We start from the raw sequence: 27834 nt of genomic DNA on the forward strand, positions 1-27834 counted from the left end.
TCTCTACTTTCGATCATTCACAAAACTGCCAAAATTTTACATATATATTAAACCCTTACCTTCCGTCTCACAATCAATACTGTATATTGGTTCTAAGGCAGAAGAGAAGTAAGGGCTAGGCAATGGGGGTTAAGTGACTTGCCCAGGGTCACACAGCTAGGGTGTATTTGAGGCTAGATTTGAACCCAGGACCTCCCATCTCTAAGCCTGGCTCTCAATCCACTGAACCACCTAACTGCTCCCACCAAAATGTTATTTTAAAACACAAGTCTAACCAAGTCACCCCCATCCTGGCTAAAAAGCTCCAGGAATTCCCAACTTTAGTTAAGATAAAATGTAAATTCCTTTCTTTGTTATTTAAAAACCTTCTTGCAGTGTATCTGCCACAAATATCCAGGCTTGCTACACTTGATTCTACTTCATACAATCTGCATTTCAACTTAGCAATCTTCTCCCTATTCTCTCTCATGACATTCTATTATCCATTTCTCTGCCTTTATACAAGCTGTCCCTTATGCCTGGAATTCGCTCTCTCCTTATTTGGTACTCTTGGAATTCCTACCTTCCTTCAAAGTTCATTTTAAGTACTACCTCCTCCAAAAGATCTTTTTTTTATCATCACAACTGTTTAGCACCCTCCCCTCCTACAAAATTTTTATATTTATATTTATACATATATATGAATTTATATTTATACATACATATGAATTTATATAAACAGACAGGTATAGAAATATATAGGTATACTTAGATATAGTAATAAATACTTATTGATTGATTAGTAACAATTATTTATGGACCACAATATAGTCACTGACATGATCTGCAACTCTCACTTTGCCTCTGTCTCTCTGTCTCTGTCTGTCTCTGTCTCTGTCAGTCCATCCGTCTCTCTCTTTCTCTCTTAATCTATCTGTCTCAGTTTACTCACGACTCGCCTAACCTGTCTTCACATTGGCAGATCTAGGGTTCTTGCAGATGGACCATCACCAAATAGGCATAACTTAAACTCTCTCTTGGTTCTTGGAAGAACCCGGTAATAGAGAGTTGCATGGCCCCTACTGGTCATTATAATCTATGAGTCCCCACTCCATCCCATTTATACAAAATCAGTCATCACATTACATTGGACTCTTAAACATAAAATGCTTATTTAACAACAAGCCCAAAACAAGAATCATAACATCAAATACTCAGCAAAAAGCAAAATGTAGTAGAAATGAAAAAAATCACAGATTGCTAATATTCCTGGGTCACATTCTCCCCACTAATAAATACAATGTCTGTGGGGGGGGGGGGGAGGAGTCAGCACATGAGCAAGAAAGTACCATATGTGCAGATCACTTACAACTACCCACTTTTTTGCCTTTGGTCCTTTCAGAAATAATCTGCACCCCACAAAATCATGCCAATTGCTCCCTTTCAAGTCTTCACTGCCTTCTTGCTGAGCCAAAAAATTCTTCTGCACATGAACTGATAAAATAGTGAAAATCCCTTAAAAACACACTCCTCCTCCTCCTCCTCCTCCTCATCATCATCATCATCATCATCGTCATCATCATCATCATCATCATAATGAAAAGTGCCATGCTATTATAGAAACCTGAAGTTTCCTTCAGCCATGGAACTGCAAACCCTTGAAGGTTCACCAGCTGGGTAAAGAAGACAAAGTCAGTCAAGTTTTCATTCACCAGAATGCTGCATCTTCCAATCAGTTCTTACTCTCTGTTTGCAGCAAAACAGCTTACAATAAAACTACTGAGGTTGACTCTGGGTAATGTAAATATGCCAGATCTTTATTTAATAGCAAGTTGCCTGGTCCAATTAGCGCTTAGCTTATGTTTCTTGAAAGCCAGCTGCAAAATCTATATTTCCTTCCCTGCTTTTTCCCCTTAATGCAGGGGTAGCAGCAAAGAACAGCCAGCCATTTTAAAAAAGTTTCCCCTCTGAAAGAACAAAAATCATGTAACCATAGGAAAATATTTTAAATTAATCAATTAAATTAAATTTTTAAAAAAGAAAAAAAATAGTTGAATTTTGATAGCATCTTGAGTTTAAAACTATGTAAAATTAAAATTAAATGCCAACTATTCAGCAGAAAATAAACATCTTACAATAAATAAAATGGAAATTTCTTTTAAAAAAAAAGTTTCCCCTCTCTCAGATCATAGATGACATTGAAGGGCAAGAGCTGAAACTATAGAAAAATTCAGTTTTCTTCTAATTACCATGCTTTTTCAGTCAATCCAAAAATCAGTGCTTGTCTTCTAATCAGCAGCTGTCTATGTACGGCAATTGAAGCCTTCCTGTCAGTTCCTTCTAGCATCTTCTCATCGGTTTCCCCACTGCCTTCTCAACTATCCCTGCTCTCTTATTAGCTCTTGCTTCTTTAGTTCATTTCCTGTAGTGCAGTGATTCCCAAAGTGGGTGCTACCGCCCCCTGGTGGGTGCTGCAGCAATCCAGGGAGGCAGTGATGGCCACAGGTGCATTTATCTTTCCTATTAATCGCTATTAATTTTTTTAAATTAATTTCCAAGGCACTAAGTAATATTTTTTTCTGGAAAGGGGGTGGTAGGCCAAAAAAGTTGGGGAACCACTGCTCTAATGGCTCCAATCAGAGCCTTCCTAGTAGTAAGTGATACATTAATTATTTTTATTTTTAATAATCATTTTCTTTCATTTTGCTATCCCCATTCTCTCTCTCCGCCCCCTTTCCTCTCCATAAGACAGCAAGTAATATGATACAATTTATACATGTTTTATTATATGATACATATTTCCATGTTCATCATCTTGTGAAAGAAGAAACATTTTGCTTCCACTGGAGAAAAATTAATGGAGGAAATAAAGTGAAGAATAGTATGCTTCAATCTGCATTCAGACTCCATCAATACCTTCTATGATGGCTGATAGCCATTTTCTCAAGAGTCCTTTGGGGTTGTCCTGGATTCTTGCCTTATTGATCATAATTAAGTCATTCACAGTTGATCATCCTATATTTTTGCTCTTACTGTGTACGACCTTCTCCTGGTTCAACTCACTTCACTTTGCATCACTTCATATAACTCTTTCTAGGATTTGTGTGTGTGTGTGGGATCATTCTGCTCATCATTTTTTACGGCACAATAGCATTTCTTTACAAGCATATACCACAGCTTTGTTCAACCATTCACCAATTTATGGACAATCCTTTAGTTTTTAGTTCTTTGCCACCATGAAAAAGAGCCAGTAGAAATATTTTCATACAAATATGTCTTTTTCCCCTTATCTTTGAACTCTTTGGTAGTGATTCATTTTTTTCCTGTAAGAGGCAAAACTTGTGGAATCCAACTTTCTGATAGTTATTAAATGAATAGTCCATAGTCTTAATCTTTATGGGTAGCTAGGTGGCACCATGGATAGAATTCTGGGTCTCGAGTCAGGAGAACCTGAGTTCAAATTTGGCCTTAGACACTTCCTAACTGTGTGACTTTGGACAAATAACTTAATCCCATTTGCCTTGGTTTCTTCGTCTGTAAAATGAATTAGAGAAGAAAAGAGCAAACCACTCCAGTATCTTTGCCAAGAAAACCTCAAAATGCGGTCATAAAGAGTTGGTGTGAATAATCCAGTTCGTCTTCAGTCATTTGTTTTGCAGCTTTGTGAGTTTTATCCCCTCAAACTTGAAAAATATTTGCGTAAGGCAAAAGCCAAGATGAACTCTTCCCACCTAGAGAAAAAAAAAATTCCTCAGAAAAGATCTAGAAAATAGAAAATCAGGCTGGGTCTTAATTGGAAAATTCAAGGAAAAAAATCATAATGTTTCATTTTCCAGACTGCAAACTCTGGATCTAAACCCACAGGCACAAAGTGTAGCCAGGGGTACTCCAAGAGACATTCCATCATAGACAGAAGCAATATGAGGTACCAGATCAAACATGGAAGGCCCTACATGTGTAGAATGTAGGAATAGGTGTCAACTGGAAGCCTTATTTGTTACCATTCAGTCCCAGGTCAAAGATCCAGGGTAGACCTAAGAGGGGATCTGTACCTAAAGGGGCAGTACTGTATTCCAGAATAAGAAATAGCCACAAGTCTTGGGTTGGGTAGCAAGCAAAAAAGCAAGTTTAGAAACAAGCAGTACTTGTGTGGATTAGACATCAGGAGTTGAACAGTCTCAGTAGAAGCCTCCAGCATAGTCCAGTGTCTGTAAATAAATAACCAAGACAGGAATACTAGGCTGAAAGGGAGAGAGCTTTCTGGCTGGCAAATAATGTCTGGGTCCAACAGCAACCTACTGAATCTCTAAAGAGCAAGCCCCAAAACCTGTTGCTCAGACCCAGGAAACTTGCAGAACTCAGACCAGGGGAACAGTGATCAGACTTTGCTCTGGAGCAAAACATTTTGGGAGCACAGAAGGCTTTCACAGCCACCACCTATTCCTAAGAGCCTGGAACAACAGTGTTCAGGACTAAAAAAGCAATAGCAGAAACAGCTCATCCATTCTCTCAAGAAATGTGCAGTCTGACCCTAAAATATATATAAATGTATATATATATATATAATATATGTCTGTATATGAAATGAGAGTATCAGGAGGATTGGAAAAGAAATGAGAAGTATGGAAGAAATAATTGGAAAGGGATTAGCAGCTTGGCATGGGAAGTTCAAAATGTTGCCCAAGCAACATACTCCTGAAAGTCAAATAGAAGCTAATGATGCACATATTCTATATACAGAATAAATAAGAAATAAATGAAGGTTGGAAGGCACTATAATTAAGAGAGGTTAGGGAAGACTTCCTGTAGAAGATGGGATTTTAAATGGAACTTACAAGAAGCTAGAGATGTCAGTAAGCAGAGAAGAGGGAGAGGATTCCAGGCAGGGGAGACAACCAAAGAAAATGCCTGGAATCAAGAAATGGAGTGTCTTACTTGTGTAGCAGCAAGACCATTGCCACTGGATTAGAGAGTACATGGCAGGCAACAAGGTATAAAAAAGCTCAAAAGAAAGAGAAGACTAAGTTATGAAGATTTTCCTCATGTGTTGCCAATGCCTATCAATTTCATCTCTGCCTTACCTCTCCAATGTACCTAATGCAGCTACCTATCTTATGTAGACCCTTATCACCTCACACCTAGACCATTGCAATAACTGCTGGTGGGTCAGCCTGTCTCAATTCTCTCTCCACTCCAGTCCATAATTCATTCAGCCACCAAAGTGACCAACCATATTTCTCTCCCTCCCTCTTTCTCTTCCTTTTTCTCTCTCTCCCTCTCTCTCTTTCTCTCTTTCCCTCCCTCCTTCTCTCTGTCTTTGTCTCTATCTCTCTCTGTCTCTCTGTCTCTCTGTCTCTTTCTCTCCCTCCCTCCCTCTCTCTCCCCCCTCTCTCTGTCCCTGTCTCCTCTGTCTCTATCTATCTCTCTCTCTGACTTTCTCCCCACCTGTCTGTCTGTCTGTCTATCTATCTGTCTCTCCCCTCCAGAATCAAGCATAAAATCTTCTATTTGGTGTTCAGACTTTTCATAACCTAGCCCCTTCCTACAAGATAAGTCAATCAAGAAGAATTTATTATCTACTAGGCACTACTTAGGCACTATGCTAATCTCTAAGGATACAAAAAGAGTCAAAAGACCATCCATCCGTGGGGGGGGGGGGGGGGAGGAAGACAATTCCTAGGACTAGAATCCAAATCCAGCCTCAGATATTTCCTATCTATGTGATCCTGGACAAATCACTTAACCCTTTTTGCCTCAAAACAAAACAAAACAAAACAAAACAGTTCTTGCCCTTAAGGAGTTTAAATTCTAATGGGTAAGACTATATATATTAGAACATGAAGGATAAATATACCTATAGGATGAGAATATGTAAATAAGTTGCAATCTGCATCTTTGGAGGGAGTACCAATATCACTGTGATCACAGATGGATCAATGTATCAAATTAGTATTAAAAAATCAGCCACCTTTTGAGAATGCTTATGTTTGCACAGGTCTTTTATCCCCTAAACCATGGGAGGTAGGCAGTGGAACGACTAAGAAATGAGTGAGAATTCTGGGAGAGTGTAAGTATCTGGAAGCACAGAATGCTGGAATTTAGATCTGGGGCAAAATTGGATGTACATTTCAGAGGGAAATCTAAAAGGTGTGAATGTTAATGAAAAGTTTGATTTCACTTTCAAAGTTCCATGTCATCTCCCCTTTCAGTCACCATTCCTGCCCCCCTCCCTACCCCCCCTTATCTGTTGGTGCTTGTACAAATGAGAAGCCTTCATCCAAAGAAGATCTAAATTCCTCAGGTGTCTGTGGGCTTTAGGAACATCAGCAGGCTGATAGCTTCCTGGGATCAAAGACCCTTTTTATGTGCTTGCCCTGAGGGAAACTTCAGTTTTTCTTGCCATTAAACGGATCAGTAGAGGAACCCAGCTCCAAGACCTAACTGCCTAAATTGGTTTAAATATATTTATGTATCCTTGGTGATAAGGCAGAATGTCCAGTTCTGTCTATTTAAATAACAATAACAATATAAAAACAATATAATAGAGTGTGCATATTAATGAGAAGCAGTTTGGCTTAGTGGATGGAGGGCCCTTCTTAGAGTCTGGCGAACACAGATCAAGCCCTACTTCAGAAAATAATTAACAGTGAGATCCTGGACAAGTTGTCATCATTTAATCTCTCAGTGGTCCAGGTGGCCCAGTGAACAGAATGTGGAATTGGGAAAATTCATCTTTATGAATTCAAATCCAGCCTCAGACACTTCCTAGTTGTGTCACTCTGGGTGAGTCACTTTGCCTCAGTTTCCTTATTTGTCAAATGAGCTGCAGAAGGAAATAGCAAACTAGCTGTGTCACTCTGGACAAGTCACTGAACACACTTTGCCTCAGTTTCCTCATTTGTCAAATGAGCTACAGAAGGAANGTCACTGAACACACTTTGCCTCAGTTTCCTCATTTGTCAAATGAGCTACAGAAGGAAATAGCAAACTAACTGTGTCACTCTAGGCATCTCATTTCATTTAACCCACTTTGCCTCAGTTTCCTCATCTGTGAAATGAATCAGAGAAGAAAATAGCAAACCGCTCCAGTATCTCTGCCAAGAAAAGCCCAAATGGGGACATGACTGAAAAGACTTAAGAATAAGAGTTTAAGAACTCCCTGTTCCACAGTTGCCTGGGTCACCAAGGGCTGAAGCTGACTTGGTTGTAGTTATATAACTAGTCTGTATCAGAGCCAGAACCTAGATCTTCTCAACTCCCAAACTGGACCTCTATCTTCTGGGGCTCGATGCCTTACCATTTTGTTGTTGTTAATGCAACTTCAGGTCATCTCCCATCATTCCATTTTACAGATAAACAAATTGAGGTCAACGATCATTAAAATGATGTGTTCCAAGTTCCTCTGAGTTCTAGTAATAAAATCTTAAGGACATATTCTCCTTTCCTGCCTCTCTCCCCGTACATATGTCCTGATCCCCTATTTCACAAGGTTTGCTCTCTGAAAATTCTTATAAATGTCTTTCCCAGGAACCTCAGGCTAGCCTCTGGCCCCTTATTGGAAATGCTGCTCTTGCGAATAAAACCCAAATAAAAAACCAGTTTAAGCTGCCAGTAAATTCTGATCTCTCCTTTCCCCAAATGGCCTTTGCTCACATATTCCCTCCCAGCGAAGTAAATGATATGAATCCGCTTAGCTGCTTTGAAGCCGATTTGATGGGACTGCTCTCTAGGGATTGGCTCATCCCTAGTCCTCTTCCAAGCTGGTCTCTGATCCCAAGTAATGCTCTACATGCACCCCTATGGAGAAAAATAATATTCAACCACAGCTCAGCCATAGCCATTTGATGGGCCTCATCTCCCCACATTTAATAGGGATGCCACAAATCATGTGTTTCTAATACTTTAATTTAGAGAAAATAGAAACATTTCTTTTTTCATTTCTTATTTCCTCTTTGTGGATCTTCTAAGATTTCTGGCTCAGTTTGAAAATTGTTTATTAAAATTTTAAGTAAATTCATTGGCAGCCATAATATTCTGTTTTTCTTTTTTTATTTCTTTTTTAAAAATTTTATGTTTGATTGTCACAGTAATGGAATCTGCCTTATGAATAGAGAGAGAGTACTTACTGAAGCTCATTCATTTTCCTGTATCATTTATAGATTTTTTCCCCAAAAAATTCAATTGTTTCACATCCCTCTCCTTTATAGCTGCCATGTTCTAGCCATACTGGTCTAGGTATGGTCATAGAATCATAGGTTTAGAACTAGAGAGACTTTACCTTAGCGTGCCTTGCTTCTGACTGTCTGATTTGACAGATAAGGAAATTGAGGCAAGAAAGGAGTGTTTAGTGACTATATCACATGAATGGCAGTTGAAAAAAACAAGTCTCCCTTCTGCTCCGCTACCACCTACTTGTAAATTCCATGTTGTTTCCTGTGATAAATTCTTGGAGAACGTGGTTTGATTTTATCTTCATTTCTCCAAAGCTTAGAGCATTTCCTGGGATATAACAGGTATTTAAAAAAAATACCTTACCTTCTATCTTAGAATCAGTCTTGTGCATTGGTTCCAAGGCAGAAGAGTGGGAAGGGCTAAACAATGGGGGTTAAGTGACTTGTCCAGGGTCACAAAACTAGTACTGTGTCTGAGGCTGTGTCTGGGCTTGACTCTCTATAGAACCACCCAGCTACCCCCATATAATAGGTATTTTTTAAATGCTTGGTTTTTAATTGTTTATGTTCAGAAAATTTGTCACTATTCTCTCTCTTCTCTAGACCCATCACCCAGAGAGAATCTCATCATTCCTGCCACCTTAGACTGTTGCAAGATAGTATTTTTTTAACCTTTACCTTCTATCTTAGAATCAATGTTATGTATTGGCTCCAAAGTGGGAGAGCAATAAAGGGAAGGCAATGTGAATTATGTTACTTGCCCAGGGTCTCCCAGCTAGGAAGTAGCTGAGGCATATCTGAACCCAGGACCTCCCTCTCTAGGCCTGGCTCTCAATCCACTGAGCCACCTAGCTGTCCGTGCAATATAGGGTTGTTTTTTTATAAAGATATTTTATTATACCAATTACATGTAATAACAATTTTCTACAGAAGTTTTCTCAAATTATATGATCCAAAATGTCTCCATCCTTCCTTTCCTTCCCCTTTCCCAAAGCTGGTCAGCAATTTCATCTTGGTTATATGTGTTAGCATACAAAACATATTTCCACATTATTCATTTTTTGTAAGAGAATAATCATATAGGACAAAAACCTCCAAATAAACTAAAGTGAAAAATCGCATCTTTTGATCTGCATTCCAACTCCAGTAATTCTTTGTCTGGGGGTGGAGAGCAATCTTTGTCGTATGTCCCCCGATATTGTCCTGGATCATTGTATTGCTGAGAATAGCCAAGTCCTTCACAGCTAATCATCACACAATATTGCTCTTACTGTGTACAATGTTCTCCTGGTTCTGCTTATTTCACTCCCTGCAAGATAATTGCAACACATTTTCTCCTTTCCATTCTCTCCCCTTTCTAATCTATCCTTCGCACTACAGTCAGGATAATCTTTCCCAAGGATGTAGACATTGGGTAGCTAAGTGGTGTAGTGGATAGAATGCCAGCCCTGGAGTCAGGAAGACTCATCATCCTGAGTTCAAGTCTGCCTCAGATGCTTCCTAGCTACAGGACCCTGGACAAGTCACTTAACCCTGTTTGCCTCAATTTGCTCATCTCTAGGACAGGAGGAGCCGGAGAAAGGGATGATACACACCCAGTATCTTTGCCAAGAAAACTAACCTAACTATAGGAGCTGTCCAAAAGTGAAATAGGCTGCCCAGAGAGGTGGAATCCTCTTAGGAGGCTTCAAATAGGCACTGAATAACTTCGTATTGTGTATATTATAATGGGGATTATTTTAGTCTATGTGTTGGGCTAAAAGGGATGTCTGACTCTCAAATTCTGTGATTCACTATCTGTTTTATAAACTTGAGAACTTATCTATGTATATAAATGTATATGCAGCTAGAAATACATAACTATATTTATATGGGCAAATATGTACATTCATTAATATGGCATGTAAAATATATATACAATGTACATTAAGAAAGCAAAGAAGCAAAAGCCCCTTAATCTAGCAACTTGATCTGGGCAAGAGCAGCTATTTCTTTGTTCTTTGAAGGGAAGGAGGCCCCTTTTTTAATCCCTGAGCTTTTGGAATGCCGGGGACCCTGGAAGAGACAAAAGTCCAAAACAGTAAAATCTGGAAGCTTCCTTACCAATCCCCAACAAGAGCTCACAAGACAGAATAAAAAATTCCATTCCAAGCATAAGAATACACCGGGGACAGATGGGCCTTCCGCTGCCAGTCGGTGCTCCTCTTAGGCCCCCTTCCTCTCGTGTTCTCAGAATCTCCAAATATTTAAAAGGCAGTCTTGACATTTCTTCTGATCACTGAGAAATTCTTCCCCTTTCTATTAGCCTACAAAATGCCTTTTCCTGCCATGTGATAAGGCCAGGTTGCTACAATTTCATTGGTTTCTTTTACAAGCATCCATCGGAAACATTTCTGATTTGATTTTAGACCACCACAATAAAGTGGATCATGTGAATTTTTTGGTTTCCCAGTGCATGTAAAATGTATGTTTATACTATTCTGTAGTCTACCATATATACAATAGTATTGTCTAAAAAAAACAATGTCTCTACCTTAATTTAAAAATATTTCATTGCTAAAAAATGCTAACCATTATCTGAGCCTTCAGCAAGATAGAATCTTTTTGCTAGTGGAGGGTCTTGCTTCAACCTCATCCTGATCAGGGTGATTGGTGCCAAAAGCTGGGGTGGCTGTGACAATTTTTAAAATTTAACAGCATCGGAATTTGCTGCAGAGATTGAATCTTCCTTTTATTTGAACACTATGAAACCATTGTGGGGCTTTTAATTGGCATAATTTCAATATTTTTGTGTCTCGGAGCATAGGGTGGTCCAAGGAGAGGTAGCGAAATAGGGGTGCGGAAGAGAGGTAGGGGAAGAGCAGTCAGAACATACACAACTTTTATCAATGAAGGTCATCATTTTATATGGCCATGGTTCATGGCATCCTAAAATAATTACAAGTGTAACCTCAAGGATCACTGATCCCCAATCACCATGACAGATGTAATAATACTGAAAAACTCTGAAATACTGTAAGAATGATCAAAATGTAGCACAGAGACATGATGAGAGCACACGCTGTTAGAAAAATGGCATTGCTTGGCTTGTTTGTTGCAGGGATGCCACAAACCTTCAATTTCTAGAAAAATGCCATATCTGCAAAATGCATAAAACAAAGTATACCTGCATTTGTAAACGACTTAGGGCTTTCGGTCTGCTGGGCAGAGGGAAGGAAGAAAGAAGCTGGACTATCTCTGTTCAATTGTGTGACAAGCTCTTTCTGATCCCTGGCCTTTGGATAATGGAGATCCATGTCGTTCCTTGCCCTGCCCAAAGGCAACTGGAAGAAACATCTCTTCCTCCTGCTCCTGCTTCTATCTCATATTTTGTTTCTTTGGCCCACAGTCAAATGAGGTCAAGCTAAGAACCCAGAGCAAGAACCATTTACCAAAGAAGATATGAACCACTGGTGGGGACCCAGGAGGCTTTCAGAATTTCTCTGAACTAAAAAAAAAGACTTTTCAAAAGCTTCCTCATCACCCGAGCAAAAAGCTTATTTTTCAGGATAGTAGGGGGAAAAGGACAATATCTTGAGATGACTTGGAAGATGGCACCAGTCTCCCCAGAAGAGATTTTTCCTTGCTCTAGGGCTACAGGAAACAATTGAATGAACTGGCAAATGATTGGACTGGCATTGCTGCTGTGATATTTAATAATGGCTTGAGTTTATGTCATACTTTAAGGTTTGGAAAGCTTTTTCACAATTTAATTTCATGATAATCCTGTAAGGTAGAAATGATTATTTTACATTTTCACAGATGAGGCTCACAGAGATGAATGACTTCCCTAGGGTCATACAACTATTAAGTGTCTGAGGATGGATTTAACCCCAGGAAATGTGGAACAATAGATTTCCCTGCCTCCTATAGGTTCTGAATTCAAATCCCATCTCTGATGCTTACTCTGTACATGAACTTAGGCAAGTCACTTATCCTCTGTGGATCTTATTTTCCTCATGTATAAAGGGAGTGGGGATTACTAGTTGACCTCTAAGGTACCTTCCAACTCTACACCTTGGAATTTCTGAGTTGATAGGACTCAAATTCAAGTCCATCCTTTCATATGAGACCTTAGGTGAGTCATTATCCTCGCTTAGGTTCAAATGGGGTTGGAATAGATGATCTCTAAAATTCCTCCCAGCTCAAGACTGTGATCCTATAATCCAAACATTCCTGGGTCCAAAACTATCCATTATGCCACCTTGCCTTCTGAGCATAAAGGCACTAAATAAATGGGAATGTTGCTGGTGTATTCTTGGAGAGAACAGCAGTGTAATTATTGGTAACAATCAATGGAGTGAGCCCTAGGAGAAGGGATGGAGCCACCCATATTGGGTCTCATATTCTCTCTGCATAAGTCATCATTCTGCAGTCTGGGGATGCTCATAGGGTCTCTCTCCATCTACATTTAAGGATCATCCTGGCCTCTAGTCTCACACACTGTATTAACCAGATTTAGGAAAATTGATGATAATGAAAGCTATTTTCAAATCCCAACTGGCACTGTTCATCTGAACTGTAACGGCAGAAATTATTCATTCCTTTGCACTAGCTGCCTTCCATTCCTGCAGTGCTCTCCCTCCTCCTCCGTGGTTCTGGCTTCCCTGGTTTCCTTCATGTTCCAACTAAAATCCCACCTTCTGCAAGAAGTTATTCCTGGTCTTATCCCTTTTACCCTAACACTTCCTTTTGAGACTGGCTTCCATTTATTTACACATATATGACATGATGTATCAGATATATCATATCTAATCTATCATATCAAATAGAATATACAATATTGTATCATATCATGTAATATACTATCATATATTACATCATGCCATATAATATGATATAAACACATATCTGCATATACCAACATGTAATAAATATATAGATGTATTTGCATATTGTCCTTGCTAAAACATGAGCTCTTTGAAGCTAGGAACCATATTTTTAACTTTCTTTGTATTTCCAGCTACGAAACCGATTATTGATTATCCATTAGTTATTTGTAGTTAAGAGTTTTATTAATCATAATAGTAACCATTATAATCAAAATTTGCCATCGTAGCCAAGTTTTAAAGAATATAACTCTTTAGGTCTAATGCCCAGCCTTTATTTAGAGAGCAAACCAAAATGTCAGTTAACAAGATAAGGAAGATAGATGGAAGATGGAATAACCTGATCTCAAGATGTTGGCCAAGTACTGGGTTCCATTGGCACAGGGAGTGGTAGAGAAGGAACCTTCCAAAGAATGTTACAGAAAGTTGACTAAGTCTAAGCCCTCCTTCATAAAACCCTGAACTTTGGAAAATCCTGGGTCTGGGAGGGCACTGTGGGGTTGATTCTTTTTTTTTAAACCCTCACCTTCCATCTTGGAAATCAATATTGGGTATTGGTTCTAAGGCAGAAGAATGGTAAGGGCTAGGCAATGGGAGTCAAGTGACTTGCTGATCAACACCTGCTTTGCAATTTAGAGCCTTAGAGTACCACCTGGGGCACTGACTTAGATTAATTAGATGATATGGACCCACAGTTAGCATATGTCAGTAGCCAGACTCAAGCCTAGGTCTTCCTGACTCTCATCATGTAGCTCTCTATCACGTAGCTGCTCTAACTACTATTATTAGAGCAGAAAGATGACCCCAGCTATGGGACCTTGCCCTAGCATGGGAAGAAGGGATGGAGAGAAAGTTCCCAAAGAAGAAATAGATCTATTTCCACTTCCCAAGTTTGGTTTGGGTGATGGATTAGTCATATCCCATGTAACCCCTAGTCCAGTGCTGGGCAAATTACAGCCAGATACAGCCCTGAAATGTTCTACCCAACATCATTCTTAATCTGATGAATACAATGATTAGGATACAATACAATGAAACTTCCAAAGAGTTGCCTTAGAAGCAGACTGACAGATGAGCAATTCCTTTCCTTTGGCCCCCTTTAAAAAGTTTGCCCATCACTACCCTAGTCCATTTGGGCATATAAGAAAACCTGACATCAATAAGATTGGTGCCTATGTAGATTTTTCAGGGCAGGGGACATTTCTTAAAGCCCAGAAACAATAGGAGTTTTGTAGACTGCTATATTTCCTGCTTTTGTAAAAACTCCTTCCCCTTCCTCGGGTCTGCCCACAGTCTTATATTATGTTGAACTAATTTAGGGCCATTCTTTTCTTTGGTCCCATGTGTAGACGCTTTTCTTCTGTCATGTTCTTGGAGCTCCTTGTTGAGAATTTGAGTAATGACAGCTAATAATGACTGTACCTGTCACATTAACCCCCATGGCTGACATTGCCAGGCTTTCCAAGAAATAACACAAATTAGATTCCCTTTGCAGGGAGGGCCAAAAAGAATGGAATTTGCACATTTCAGGGGAAAGGTCATTCAGAGAAGGAGTGTAAAACCCAGGGCTTTGTTTGGTCTTCCAGGAAGCAGAAATCTTGAATACAGCCATTCTCACTGGGAAGACAGTGGCTGTGCCTGTAAAGGTGGTCTCTGTGGAGGAAGACGGCACTGTGACAGATCTTTTGGAGTCTGTGGAGTGTAGATCATCAGATGAAGATGTGATTAAGGTAGGTTGATATTTCTCTGGTCCCCATAGAAAACTACTGTCACATCAGCATCATTGTCCATTGACCGGATGGACCTTTAGTTCCTATGGGGTTCGTTTCCTACCATTTTGGTTACACAGCCATTAAAATCTAGAAATTGGCCTTTGGGCACAAAAGAAGAACTGAAAGTATTTAAAAAGCTTCTTTGGATAATGTATTCTTTCTATTTGAAGGTCTTATGTGTCTCTTTGCTGTTCCAAAAAATACTTCGCAATGATCTCCATTTTCCAATTTTATACCCCAAAGTTCTGTTTTTTTTTTTGCCTTGGTTATTTCAGGAGTCATTATGTAGTACATATAGAATTTAGGGGATCTTTACCCAAACTCATACTCCTGCTGGGATATTGGGTACTACAGGTTGACTACTAGTCCCCTCAAAGTCCAGTGGTAGCCATGAGGGGTTGGAGTGAGGGTCGTTTTCTAATTCTCAATAGCCTCCACTGGTGTATTTCCCACTGTAGTTATCAGGTGATAGCATTTAGTCAGCCAGACTTAATTAGCTTTTAGAAAAAAAGGGTGGTATTTACTGCAGTTAGCATAATTGGTATAAATATACCTACAAAAGTCTGTGACACATTCTCCCACTAGTACTTGCAGAGTGAAGAGAAAAGTAGACCCAGTATTAGAAAGCACATGATGTAAAGGACAATTCACAGCTCTTGGAAGTCACCTTTCTGGATTCCTCAAGATATTCCTCTTAGCTATAGTTTAGCTTTTCTTCTTCCTTCTGGGTTTTTTGTAGAGCCTTGAATTTTCTTTAGTTACCTCCACCAGCCATTGGCTCCTGATGTGGACATCGCCATCAGTTGTTCCAAAGACTCAGTGAGGATAATGATGAGAAAATGGGAAGTCCCAAATCCTCCTGATTTCTGAAGTTCATAAAGATTTCCTCTTGTCAAGGGCAGAGAAGAATGAGGTGCTCTTCTCTCCCCAAAATGGATCCTTTCAGGGGTTTGGTCAAAATATTCTCTTGGTCACATGAATCCCCAAATACTTGAATCCTCTTAATTCTAGTGCCTTCCCTCTGTTGATTGTTTCCTCTTTATCTTGTATATAGCTCACTATATATATTTTACTTGTTTATTTGTTTATTTATCTGTATGTTGTTTCCCATTAAATTGCAAAATCCTTGAGGACAAGAACTATCTTTAGACTCTTTTTTAACTCTAGTGCTTAGCACAGTGCCTTGTACACAATATGCACTTAATAAATGTATTGATTGCTTGGTTGAGTTACAACTAGGTCCTGGGTTTTACATAGGCCAGACAGAGTGATCCAGTCACTCAGCCAATCTGAATATACTTTCTCTCACTCCTAAGGCCTTTTCAAGGCCCCCTTCTCACCTAGTAAACAACTGAGGTGTACTTGACTTGTAAATGTATCCTTATATTCACAAAAACAAAAATGGCACCCGTGATGTTAACATCCCCACCATGTGGATCCTCTGGTTTGCCAGAGGCAAGGGTAGAGTCATCAGAGTGGTTTGGCATTTTGAGTCAATGTTCTGATATTGTTCTTAGAATAATATAGAAACTTAATGAAATCTTAGTCTACGTTAATCAAAACACAGAGGCCAGGATTAGGGAGGTGAGCGTTCTGCTGTTCTGGGTCCTCAGTGTTCAGTTCTGAACACTACATTTTAGGACAAATCATGATAAACTAGAGAGTAACAAGAGGAGGGGGGTGTCATTCTGGTGAAGAGCCTCAAGTTCATGCCACTTAAAGGATTGATTGAATGAGGTAAGGGTGGTTAACCTAAAGGAGAGAAGACTTAGGGAGAAAATTGTTGCTAACTTTAAATATTTCATTATTGGGAAAGGATTAGACAGTTCTCTTTCACTCAAAGTAGAATAGAAGCAATGGAGGGATATTATGAAAAGCCTCATGTAGGTTCGACATGAGAGAAATGTTGCTAATAACCAAAATGCCTATAGGTGGTTGGATAGGATAGAGCCTAAGGGTCAAGAAAACCCAAATTCAAATGCTACCTCAGACACTTACTGGCTATATGACTCTGGGCATGTCATTTAACCTCTTTCTGTCTCCACTGACTCAACTATAAAATGGGGATACTAATGGCACCCACTTTCTAGGGTTGTTATGAAAATCAAATACCATAATTTTTAAAGCACTTAAAACAGTGCCTATCAAATTGTACATGCTTAATTATGCTTGTTTTCTGCCTTCTCTCCCTCCCTTCCTTCTATTATCCTAACGTATAATGGGCTACCTTAGGAGAAGTGTTTCTCCTCCTCTTTGGAAGACTATAAGAATGCTTTTGGGTGGCTACTTATTAGAAATATAAAAGTAATTCTTAGTCAGGTACAGACTGAAGCAGATGGCCTCTGAACTTCCTTTAACTCTGAGGAGGCCCCTGTAAAATAGGCTGGGAACATAATTGCAATGATTGCTATTATTTCTCTTTACCATCATTTTGTGTCTCAAAGTATTCTCTAAAGATCAGGATCGTGGAAGGCCATTATAGAGTTAGCATTGAATCAGTGCCTGGAGAGTTGGCTTTGGGTTAATAAACCCTGGGTTCAAGTATAATTAACTGTGTAGCCTTGGACAAATTATCTGACCTCTCTGAATCTACATTTGCTCGTCTTAAGATAAGTTGAAATAAATAGCTCTTAAGGTCATTTCCTGCTCCAAGTTTTTGATCCTAAGATCCCCTCAGCTTCCCAGGAGTCAGGCAATCCTTTGCACAGATGGGTTGTTCTGCATTGGTCGAGACAGTTTCCACACAGAAGAAATGATAAACCCAGGACCCCTTCCCCCTCCCAAAAAAGAACAGCTATTTAGAGCTCTGCTTTACAATTCATGTCAACTTAATAAAGCAAGAATCTATTTTATTTTTTGCATTTCTTACCAACCCACAGAATTCTATGTGAGCCAATGATGCCAACGGAGGACCAGCTCCAGTCCTTCATAAAAATGTATTTATTCTTCCTCTTAGCTGCTTCTCTCTCATTTGGGATCAAATGCAAAAATAATCCAACATAAAACAGTGCTGGGAATATATTAAGAGATAGCCTTTTGAGTTTCCTTCATGCAGAGACTAGGTAATAAATGGTATGCAGCTGGAGGCCAATGGGTTGGTGAAGGGAGCACCACTCTCTCCTCTGGACCAAATGTGGTGGTGAATCTGGCCCAGACTCAGCATCTAAAAGAGGTTTCTCACAAATGCGGTATACTTGCAAGACAGTCCTACAGAGTGAGATCCTGTTTCTTTTCTTGCTCTTCCTTCAACTCTCGTTCCAACTCCAGAACTGGGTGGTTCTAATTCCAAGGCTGAGGACTACAGTTGTCATGCCCACCCTCTGTCCTTGTTTAACTGAGAGTCAGCAAGGTCTAGGGAAAAGAATGGCGGTTTGGGTACCGAAGGAGTTATGATCTGTTATCCATGGTTCAAAAGGCCACTGAACTTGGAGTCATGGAATCTGAGTTCCAATCCCAGCACTTCTACTTATAATCTAATCCAATAAAAATTTATTAAGCACCTCCTGTTCCAGGGACTGTCCCAAGGCTGAGAACAATACCTAAAGGCTGAGGATACAGTTAATAAAAAGGAAGATTGTCTCTGCCAAAGGAATTTATGATCTAAATGGGGAAAGACAAAACACAAAAGGAAGACAGGAAAGGTTGGAGACAATGGGATATCTGGCTTCATGTATCTCTAGAGCTCTTACAAGGAAAATAGATTAGCCTTATTCTGCTTGACCTCAGGGGACAGAACCAAGAGCAACGGCTATAAACTGCAGAGATTTAGGCTTAATGGACTGCCTTGAGAGGTGATGGGTCCTTCCATTTGGGAGGTCTTCAAACAGCAATCAGAAAACTCCTTTCTGGTACAATCGAATGGGGATTCATTTCATAAAGGGATTGGATTACATGATCCCTGAGATCCCTCAGGAGTCTCCAATTTGGTGATTCTCTAAAGGGAAGAGAAACAAACAAAAAGAAAGAAATTATGTTAGTTGCCCAGATTATAGCCATATTGCCTGGGAAGTGCTAACTGGCTTCAAAGGAAAAGACTTTGAATATTCAACTTCGTTTCATGGAAAACAGGTGGTAACGCGAGCTATCTTTAGGGTATGGCGACTATATTATAAACTCAAGTGATTCAAGAATCAGGGATTTCTTTGGTGTGAGAACTCCCTTGCTAGGAGTTTCAGCTTCTCTACAACCTATGGCCAAAAGATTCCTCACATTCTGGGCATCCTAATGCTGAGTCTCTGAATTAAACTAAACTGATCCTTTGACAATGATAGTAGTAATAAAATTAAAAAATAATCATGTTTCTATAGTACTTTATGATTTACAAAGTATTTTTCATTTATTATTTCCTTATTACCCCCATTTTACAGATGAGGAAACTGAGGTAGAAAGCAGTTAAGAGATTTGTACTGGGCAAAATAGCTAGAAAATGCCCAAGGCTGGATTAGAAGTCAGTCTTTTTTCTAAGTCTTACACACCATCTACTGTATCACTTTGCTTCTAGTAATAATAATATATATATATATATTTTTTATTACTTCAAGGTTTGAAAAGCTCCTTATAAACATTTGCGCATTTTATCCCTGCCATAACCCTAGCAGATGGGTACTATTATTATCCCCATTTTATAGTTGACAGAGAAGGCAGTGATTTGCCACAAGTCACACAGCTAGGAAGTATCTGAGGTCAGGTTAGAACTCAAATTTTCCTAACTCCTGCTCCAGGGCTCTATCCACTGTGGACCAGCAGCAATAGGCATGCAATTTTATCACTGGACCTCTACTACTTCTTTTTTTATTTCCTTTGAGTTTGCTTGAAGATTTTTTCATGTCATTATCTTTTTCTAAGTTTGTTCCTTGATCTTCCCTATCACTATAGTAGCTTTTTTATGGTCAGGTTATTTTTTTGTTGTCGTTGTTGTTTTCTCATTATTCAGGCCAGTTTCTTGACTTTGGATTTAATGTTATAGTTGGCTTCTGCTCATCCCAGTGGCATAGCTGTATGCTTGTATGTCTGTGTGACTGGACTAACTTTCACACTTTTATGTCCTATTGTTTTCACAACTAAGCCTGTATACCTGCAGATTTTTAGGGATTCCAAAGTAGTATGATCCAAGTTTGATCTAGTCACTGCCCTCCTAGTCCACATTCTGGTTTTTACTCAAGTAGGATCCCTACTTCTTTTCAACTCCTCTACAGCTTGAATCATTATTTAAAACTGGGTACTGAGGGGGTCGGCTGGGTGGCTCAGTGGGTTGAGATGGGAGGTCCTGGGTTCAAATCTGATCTAAGACACTTCCAAGCTGTGTGACCCTGGGCAAATCATTTAACCCCCATTGCCTAGCCCTTACCGCTCATCTGCCTTGGAACAAATATTGATTCTAAAATGGAAGGTAAGAGTTTAAAAAACAACAACAACAAATGAATACTGGGCTAAGGAGCTTCCAAATGGTGCCCCATCCTATACCCAGTGCTAGTATAGGGATCCATCTGGAATCTCTTTCTGACTCGACATTCAGTCTCCTTACCAACTGTGGGTATTGGGTGGTCCTTCCCAGTTTTATTGCCCCTGTTGCTGCAGTTGCCTTCCAGGACCACAGTCAGTACTGCTTCCACAAATGGTCCATTTCTAACCCCAGTAACCACAGAGCTCTCTATCTGTCCTCCTAAGCTACCCTGAGCTGGAAAAATGACCCATAACATTTTATTGCTTATCCCAGTCATAATCTAGTTCAGCTTGCTTTTTAAAGTATTTTGTTGTTGTTGTTCTTGATAATATATGTATAACTCAGATAGAATTGCTTGCCAGCTCCAGGAAAAGGGCAGGAAAGAGAAGGGAAACCGTTTGGAACATATAACTTCAGAAAACTTAAGTAGAAATTTTTTACATGTAATTGGTAAAATAAAACACCTTCATAATTTTTAAAAATTGTTTTTTGAAAGGTGGGTTGGGAGAGCTCAGCAAAAGTGCTAACCTCTCTCTGCCATATTGGCTTTACACCATCCCCTGCAACTCCGCTCAAAACCTTGGTGAGACCTGGAAGAACTTGGGCCCCAGTTATATAACTTTGGAGATCCCAGAGTTGCCCGTCACCATGATGAAGTATCATAATAATAAATAATATGTATTACAGATAATGTGGTAAAGTTTTTGACACAATTGACATATATCATTACCTTATAGTGAGCCTATAAAGTAGAAATAACTCTCCCCATTTAACAGATGTGGAAACTGAGGCTTAAAGAGGTTAAGTGACTTGCCCATGGTCACATATTAAGTACCAGAGATGGAATTTGATCTAAGGTCTTCCAAATTCTTAGCCTAGCCCTCTAGCAACTATGACACATGACTACATAATCAAAGAAAGACTTTGATGGCAAAAGCATGTTACATAAAGGGGGGAAGCATTGAATATGGATGCATTAAGGTATAATTCAGGTATAATTCAATTGAACAAACATTTATTGAGTATTTAATATATTCAAGATGCTATATTATATGCTGAGGATAGAAACAAGGAAGAGAGAAAGAAGGAGGAAAGAAGGGGAAAGGGGGAAAGAAAGAGAGGGAGAGAGAGAGAAAGGGAGAGAGAGAGAAAGGGAGACAGAGAGAAAGGGAGACAGAGAGAAAGGGAGACAGAGAGAAAGGGAGACAGAGAGAAAGGGAGACAGAGAGAGAAAGGGAAGGATAAAATATAATGGACCCCCACCATTAAGAAGTTTATATTTTGGAAGGATTAGTTGGGAACTGGGGAAGGGTGGGTCTGAGGGAATGAGGGATACAACCTATAATGTAATTAAAAAGGAGATAGAGCAGAAAAATCTGGAAACACTACAATTAATTGACTGAATAAAGGTAGAAGATAGAAGATTATATACCGAGAACAATTAGCAACTAGTCTTAATGGAATAGAGAGCTCTGGAAAGAGAATATCTCAAACTTAGTATTCAATTCCTACCTCTGTACCTTTGCACAGGCTTTCTTCCCTGCCCGGAATGTTCTCCCTCTGTCTCCACTTCTTAGTATTCCTAGCTTCCTTAATCACTCCACTTAGATACTTCTTCCTACCAGAAGCTTTTCCTGATGCTTTTATTTACTAGTATTTCCTGGGGCCTCAAGTTTTCGTGGGCATAGATACACCCAGCTATTTAATATGTCGTACACCCCAGAAGATATGAAATTGCATGATGTGGCAGATTTTTTTATATTTTATATTTTGTCTTTAGATCCTGAGCATCTAACATGGCACCTTACTCAGAGCAGGCATTCGATAAATGGTCATCGGGTTATTTTACTGAAATCATATGAAATAAGACCTCAAAGCAGGGAAAGGGGATATAAACCAAATTGTGGAAGCCTTTAAACCTTAACCTGAGGAGTGTACATTGTAGTCTAAAGGTAAGAGGGAACCATTGAAAGTTTTTGAGCAGAGGAGTCAATTTGACTTCTGAATGGAGGATGGATTGGAGAAGGGAGAGACTTAAAGTAGAAAAGCTAATTAGGAGTCTATTGCAGTAGTCAAGGTAAAGTGCATACCATAGGAATTTTTCTGAGGCAGTGAAAAGGTATGCTACGTATTATAGGCAGAAGGAAAGCTGGCAAAAACTCTGACATTTTTCTTTTAAGCCCAAGGCTAAGATGTTAGCATTTTGCATGAGAATTTGGGGGCAAAGCTTCCACTGGCACTAATATAAGTCACACAGCTACAGCCCTGTAACATCACATGGAAAATGTTATCTCAGTGTCTAATGTACCTGCTGTGATTCAGACCTCACTTTATAACAGGAAATCTCATTAATGGAGATAGAGGTAGATAATTAGTACCCAGCCTGGAGCTTGTTCCTATTATGATAATCCCTGTTCTCTGATAATATGGAGCTGAAATTAATAAGAGAAAAGAATTCCAGAAATGTACCAGTACAACACGGGGCTAAAGGTTGGAGCAGCGATCAGAGTCCTGGACTTGGAGTCAGCGGTCTTGACTTCTGCTCCAAACTCTTCCATTCACCTCCTATGAGACCTTAGGAGAGAGACATCAGAGAGGTAAGGGCACGATGGATAGAGATTTGAGCCTGCAGTCAAGAAGAACTGAGTTGGGGGCAGCTGGGGAGTTCAGTGGATGGAGAGCCAGGCCTAGAGATGGGAGGTCCCAGGTTCAAATCTGGCCTCAGATACTCCCTGGTTGTGTGACCCTGGGCAAGTCCCTTAACCCCCTTACAACTCTTCTGCTTTGGAACCAATACATAGTATTGATTCTAAGACAGAAGGTGAAGGTTAAAAAAAAAGGACTGAGTTCAAATCAGCCTTAGATGTTTACTGGCTGCATGACCCAGGGTAAGTCACTTAACTTCTATCTGCCTCACTTCCCTCAACTATTAATAGCACCTCCCTCATAGGGTTGTGATGAGAATCAAGTGAAATAACATTTGTAAAGTGTTAGTGCTTGGCATAGAGTAGAGGATTATAAAATGCTTGTTCCTTTCTTCACGTCCAAGCCTCAGACTCCTCATTTTATAAAATGAAGTGATTATACTAAGGTGAATTTTTAAATCAAGAGAATCAGCATGGTGCAGAGTGATAGATTCAGAGTCAAGCATCCTGGGTTCAAATGCAGTACAGCCACTGACTGTGTTGCTTTGGACCTCTCCCTTCACCTCTCTAGGTCTCGGTTTCTTTTCTGTAAAATGAGACCACTGGAAGAAAGGATTTCTGGGGTCCCCTCAAGGACACTAAGTCTATGATCTTGTTATTAAGATCAGGCTATTCCCAACCAAGTCCAAAGGGAAGTCTTTATTCTCCATCACCTCTTCTTTTCACAGTTGAATGAAAGCTGTGTGGGTGTATGGTTTGTGCCTTCCATCTAGTCTGCTGGGGTTATTGCCACAGGCTTAGCTAAAGAAGCCTCCTTCTCCACTCTCCCCTAGGCAACCTCCAGCCGCCCCCCATACCCTGTGAGAGACAACTCTGCTACTAAGAGAACAAACTGAACCAAGGGACAGACTGTGAATAGAAGGAAAAAACCCAACACCCTCATTTGTTTCTCCTACAAAACTAGGAGAGACAGAAACAAAAGGAGAGAAAGACAGGGAGGGAGACAAGGAGCGTCAGAAAGGATAAAAGAGACAGGGGAGGAGAAGAGAAACAAATAGAGAAAGAGAGACAGAGATGGAAGAGAAGAGTGAAAAAGTGAAAGAGACAGAAAAAAGAGAAAGGCAATCAGAGAAAAGGGGAATAGGAAAGAGACAGAGAAACAGAGTGAAGAAAAGAGGAAGGGATAGAGAAACAGAGAGAGAAGTGAGGAAGAGGAAGACAGAGAAAGAAGAAGAAAGAAACAGAGAGAAACAGAGATGAGAGGGAGGGAGGCAGTGAAAGGCAGACAGACAGAAAAGGAAGAAAAGAGATAGAGAAACAGAGAGGGGTGAGGAAGAGGGAGAGAGGGAAGCAGAGAGAGAGGGAAGAAAGAAAAAAGAGAAACAGGGACAGAGAGGAGAGGAAGAGAGGGAGGGAGGGAGAAAGACAGACAGATAGAGAAGGAAGAAAAGAGATGGAGAAACAGAGAGAGGTGAGGAAGAGAGGGAGGCAGAGAGACAGAGAGAGAAGAAGAAAGAAAAAGAGAGAAACAGACAGAGGAGAGGAAGGGGGACAGTGGGAGTGTGTGTGTGTGTGTGCGTGTGCGTGTGCGTGTGCGTGTGCGTGTGTGTGAGAGAGAGAGAGAGAGAGAGAGAGAGAGAGAGAGAGAGAGAAAGAAGAAAAGAAAGAGAAACAGAGACAGAGAAGGGGGAGATAGTGAAAGACAGAGAGATAGAGAAGGAAGAAAAGAGATCGAGAGACGGAGGAGAGGAGGAGAGGGAGGGAGAGAGGGAGACAGCGAAAGAGACAGACAGAGAGAAAAAGCACAGTTCCCTAATACTCAAAGGTTCTTCATTTTCAGCCTCTCAGGCGAATGAGAATCAAAGCTCATAAAAATCCACCACCATGAAAGGGACACAGACAAACAAGCAATCTAGCCATAAACCCTCCACCAGGGCTGCGGCCAAATCAGTTCAACATGACTGACTGGAAGCCCGGCTGAGTTTATTATTAAGGCATGCAGGAAGACCAGAAGAGAACACGTCAGCTTTGAATAAAGATCACAGGGCTCCTGGTTATTGGCCGAGGAAATAGGCTTATATGGTTGAAAATCCTGCTTCGTTGGGTGAAGGACCTTAGGGTGAAAATATGGAGCTACAGACTGGACTGAATGGGAAAGTCCTAGCATAGCCCTTAAAATAATAGTGACCTGCCCCATTTTCTCCCAAGGAGAAGGTACCAGACTTAGCCACAGCTCACAACACAGCCTCAAAAGAAGGCTTCCTCCCTCTGCTCCCTTCCACTGGCTCCTCTAAGCAGAGGCAGCACCATGGCAGCCATATGCCAGGAAACCTTCCCTAGAGATCCAGTCTTCACATTCACACCTTCCAATGCTCAGGAGGCATAAATGGATCTTGTCCTTGCTCTGCCAGCAAATAAATGTGCCTAAAGGGACCAGGTTTGCAGACAGCTTCATTCCCCAACAGGATGGATACTTACCTTCTTCCTCTTCCGATAAACACCACGTCCTCAAGGGCATCGTTGCTCTGGTAGTATAGCTCACTCTCCCCATTTATATTTCCAGATTATAGTGCTAACATCTGACATTGGGGGGAAGGGGAGGAAAATCTTGGTGAATAGCATTAAGGTGAGCCCTAAAACAAATGAACATTTATCCCCAATTCAAGGCACCTGGAAGCAGGTCCTCAATCAAGTACACCCTATAATCCTCCAAATTAATGCACCTTTTTTTTAACCCTTACTTTCTGGCTTTGAATTGATACAAAATATTGATTTCAAGACAGAGGAGTGGTAATAGTGAGGCAATTGGAGTTAAGTGACTTGCCCAGGGTCATAGAGTTAGGAAGTGTCTGAGGTCAAATTTGAACCCAAGACCTCCCATCTCTATCCACTAAGCCACCTAGCTTCCCTAAGTCAATGCACTTTCCAAAGGTACCTTCCTTAACTCTAGGGAGAAGCTTCCATGCAGGGGAGGAACTGCCTTCCTGGAGCAGTTTTGAACAGCCCAAAGTGTACTAAGTATAGCAAGATAGGTTTAAAACTACATCAAGTCCCAATTACTTTAATAGGTGACACCTTCTATTTTTCAGTTGAAGTGGGAAAATAGTTAATACCGAAATGATGTAGTGCACATAAGCCCCTCCAAAGCACCTTGTTTTAGCACCGGGGATGCTTTTATTTCCAAGTAATGGCAAGAAAACATGACGGCAGGAAGGGAAGGAGATGTAGCTGGAAAGAGCCCAGATGGAGTCGGTAATAGAAGTTTTAGTGGGTAATGTAAAGTTGTAGAAGAAGGACATTGCGGCCGTTACTTTGAGACAATTTTCAGTATGTAGTGGTACAAAGAGGAAATATTTACTTTGCATAACTGGCTGGTAAATAACAAGTGAGTTAAGGTTTAGTGAAGAAATAGGACCATTACTGAGCAGGGAGAGGCAGAGAAGGAGGAAATGAGATGAGCAGTGGGGCCAGAGAATGTACCCACCGGACTGTTATGGGGTACTAAAGGGGATGTTTTATCAGTGCAGCTCATGTCCCAGGGTCACTGTTCCAGGCTTACATAGAATGAATATAATCTTGGAGGCTAGCCAAAAAAAGAAAATCCTATCTGTTCGGTCCATGCTGTCCCCATCCAAAAGTACGCTAGTAAAATATTTTACAACCTGATTTCTAGGGGGAGGAAAATGTAGGTTTGACCCACTTTTAAGTCCAATCTGCATGAGCAGAAAGGTGGTACAGTGGATAGACCTCCAGGCTTGGAATCAGGATGACCTAGGTTCAAATATGACCTGAGATACGTCCTAGCTGTGTGACCCTGGACAAGTCACTTAACACCAATTGCCCAGCCCTTGACACTCTTCTTAGATGGGCTATTAAGACAGAAGGTAAGGTGTTTTTTTTTTTGTTTGTTTGTTTGTTTGTTTGTTTTAATTTTAAAACCCTTACCTTCCATTTTGGAGTCAATATTGTGTATTGGTTCTAAGGCAGAAGAGCTATAAAGGCTAGGCAATGGGGGTCAAGTGACTTGCTCAGGGTCACATAGCTGGGAAGTGTCTGAGGTCAAATTTGAACCTAGGACCTCCCATCTCTAGGCATGGCTCTCAATCCACTGAGCTACCCAGCTGCCCCCAGAAGGTAAGGTTTAAAAAAAAATCTGCATTATTAACATTTTCTTAAGTCTACACAATCAACCAAACAATGGAACAAACTGTGATTTGTAATATCTATTTTTGAGGTGTAAATATGTACAATGAAAATTTAACAATCAGCTCCCAAGCCTGTTTGAGCTGGATCCAGCAAATCTCTGCCCCCATCATAGCTATGCTCTGAAAAATCTCAGAATATAGCTTCAGTCTGGGTTTCAGCAGTCCCCAACTTCTATATTGTCCCTCAAAATAACTTAATCTTTAGCTATTATGCAACAGTCTTTGTTCTAGTCCATAGAAACTACAGATCTACATAAAATGACACACATGCAGTATTTTCCCAAGCAATCATGATTATTATCGTCCTGTCTCCATTGATCCCCCTCATACTTTTCAGTACTACCCTGTGGTTTTGATTCCCCACTAAGTGCCTGCTGTATACATGGCTAATTTGTAGTGTTGGTGGTAGTTTCTACACCAAGATTCCCCTGTACCCATTCGAATCACAGGTCTGGACCAAAAGGGGCAAAAACAAAACAGAACAGGGAACTGTGCTGGGAATGAGAGATGCAGAGTCAAAAATGGAAATAGTGCCTGTCCTCAAGGGGATTCTATTCCTTTGGAGTAAAATCCATGTGGTTTACACAATGATTCCCAGCTGTGGCTTCCGCCAGGCATCTGTAGGCTCCTGCCCTTGAGTAAGGACCCTACCGCCTCCCCTTCTTTCCTTCCCAGTGTGCAACTCATCACGTTCCCTCATTATCAAACCAAAGATGCTTTTACAAGACAGGAAAAAAAGGGCAAGAAAAAC

General features: G+C 40.3%; 1 protein-coding gene across 1 annotated transcript in view; it reads left to right on the plus strand.

Moving 5' to 3' along the window:
* The window catches only part of LOC123232317 (transmembrane protein 132D-like), a 1040749-nt gene that overhangs the window by 858335 nt on the left and 154580 nt on the right, over positions 1–27834 (plus strand). Inside the window, exon 5 of the mRNA XM_044658730.1 lies at positions 14605–14748. Within this exon, the coding sequence (XP_044514665.1) occupies positions 14605–14748 (144 nt within the window). The remainder of the gene's footprint in view (positions 1–14604; positions 14749–27834) is intronic.

The sequence above is a fragment of the Gracilinanus agilis genome, chromosome 1 (genome assembly GCF_016433145.1).
Source record: "Gracilinanus agilis isolate LMUSP501 chromosome 1, AgileGrace, whole genome shotgun sequence".
Lineage (NCBI taxonomy): Eukaryota > Metazoa > Chordata > Mammalia > Didelphimorphia > Didelphidae > Gracilinanus > Gracilinanus agilis.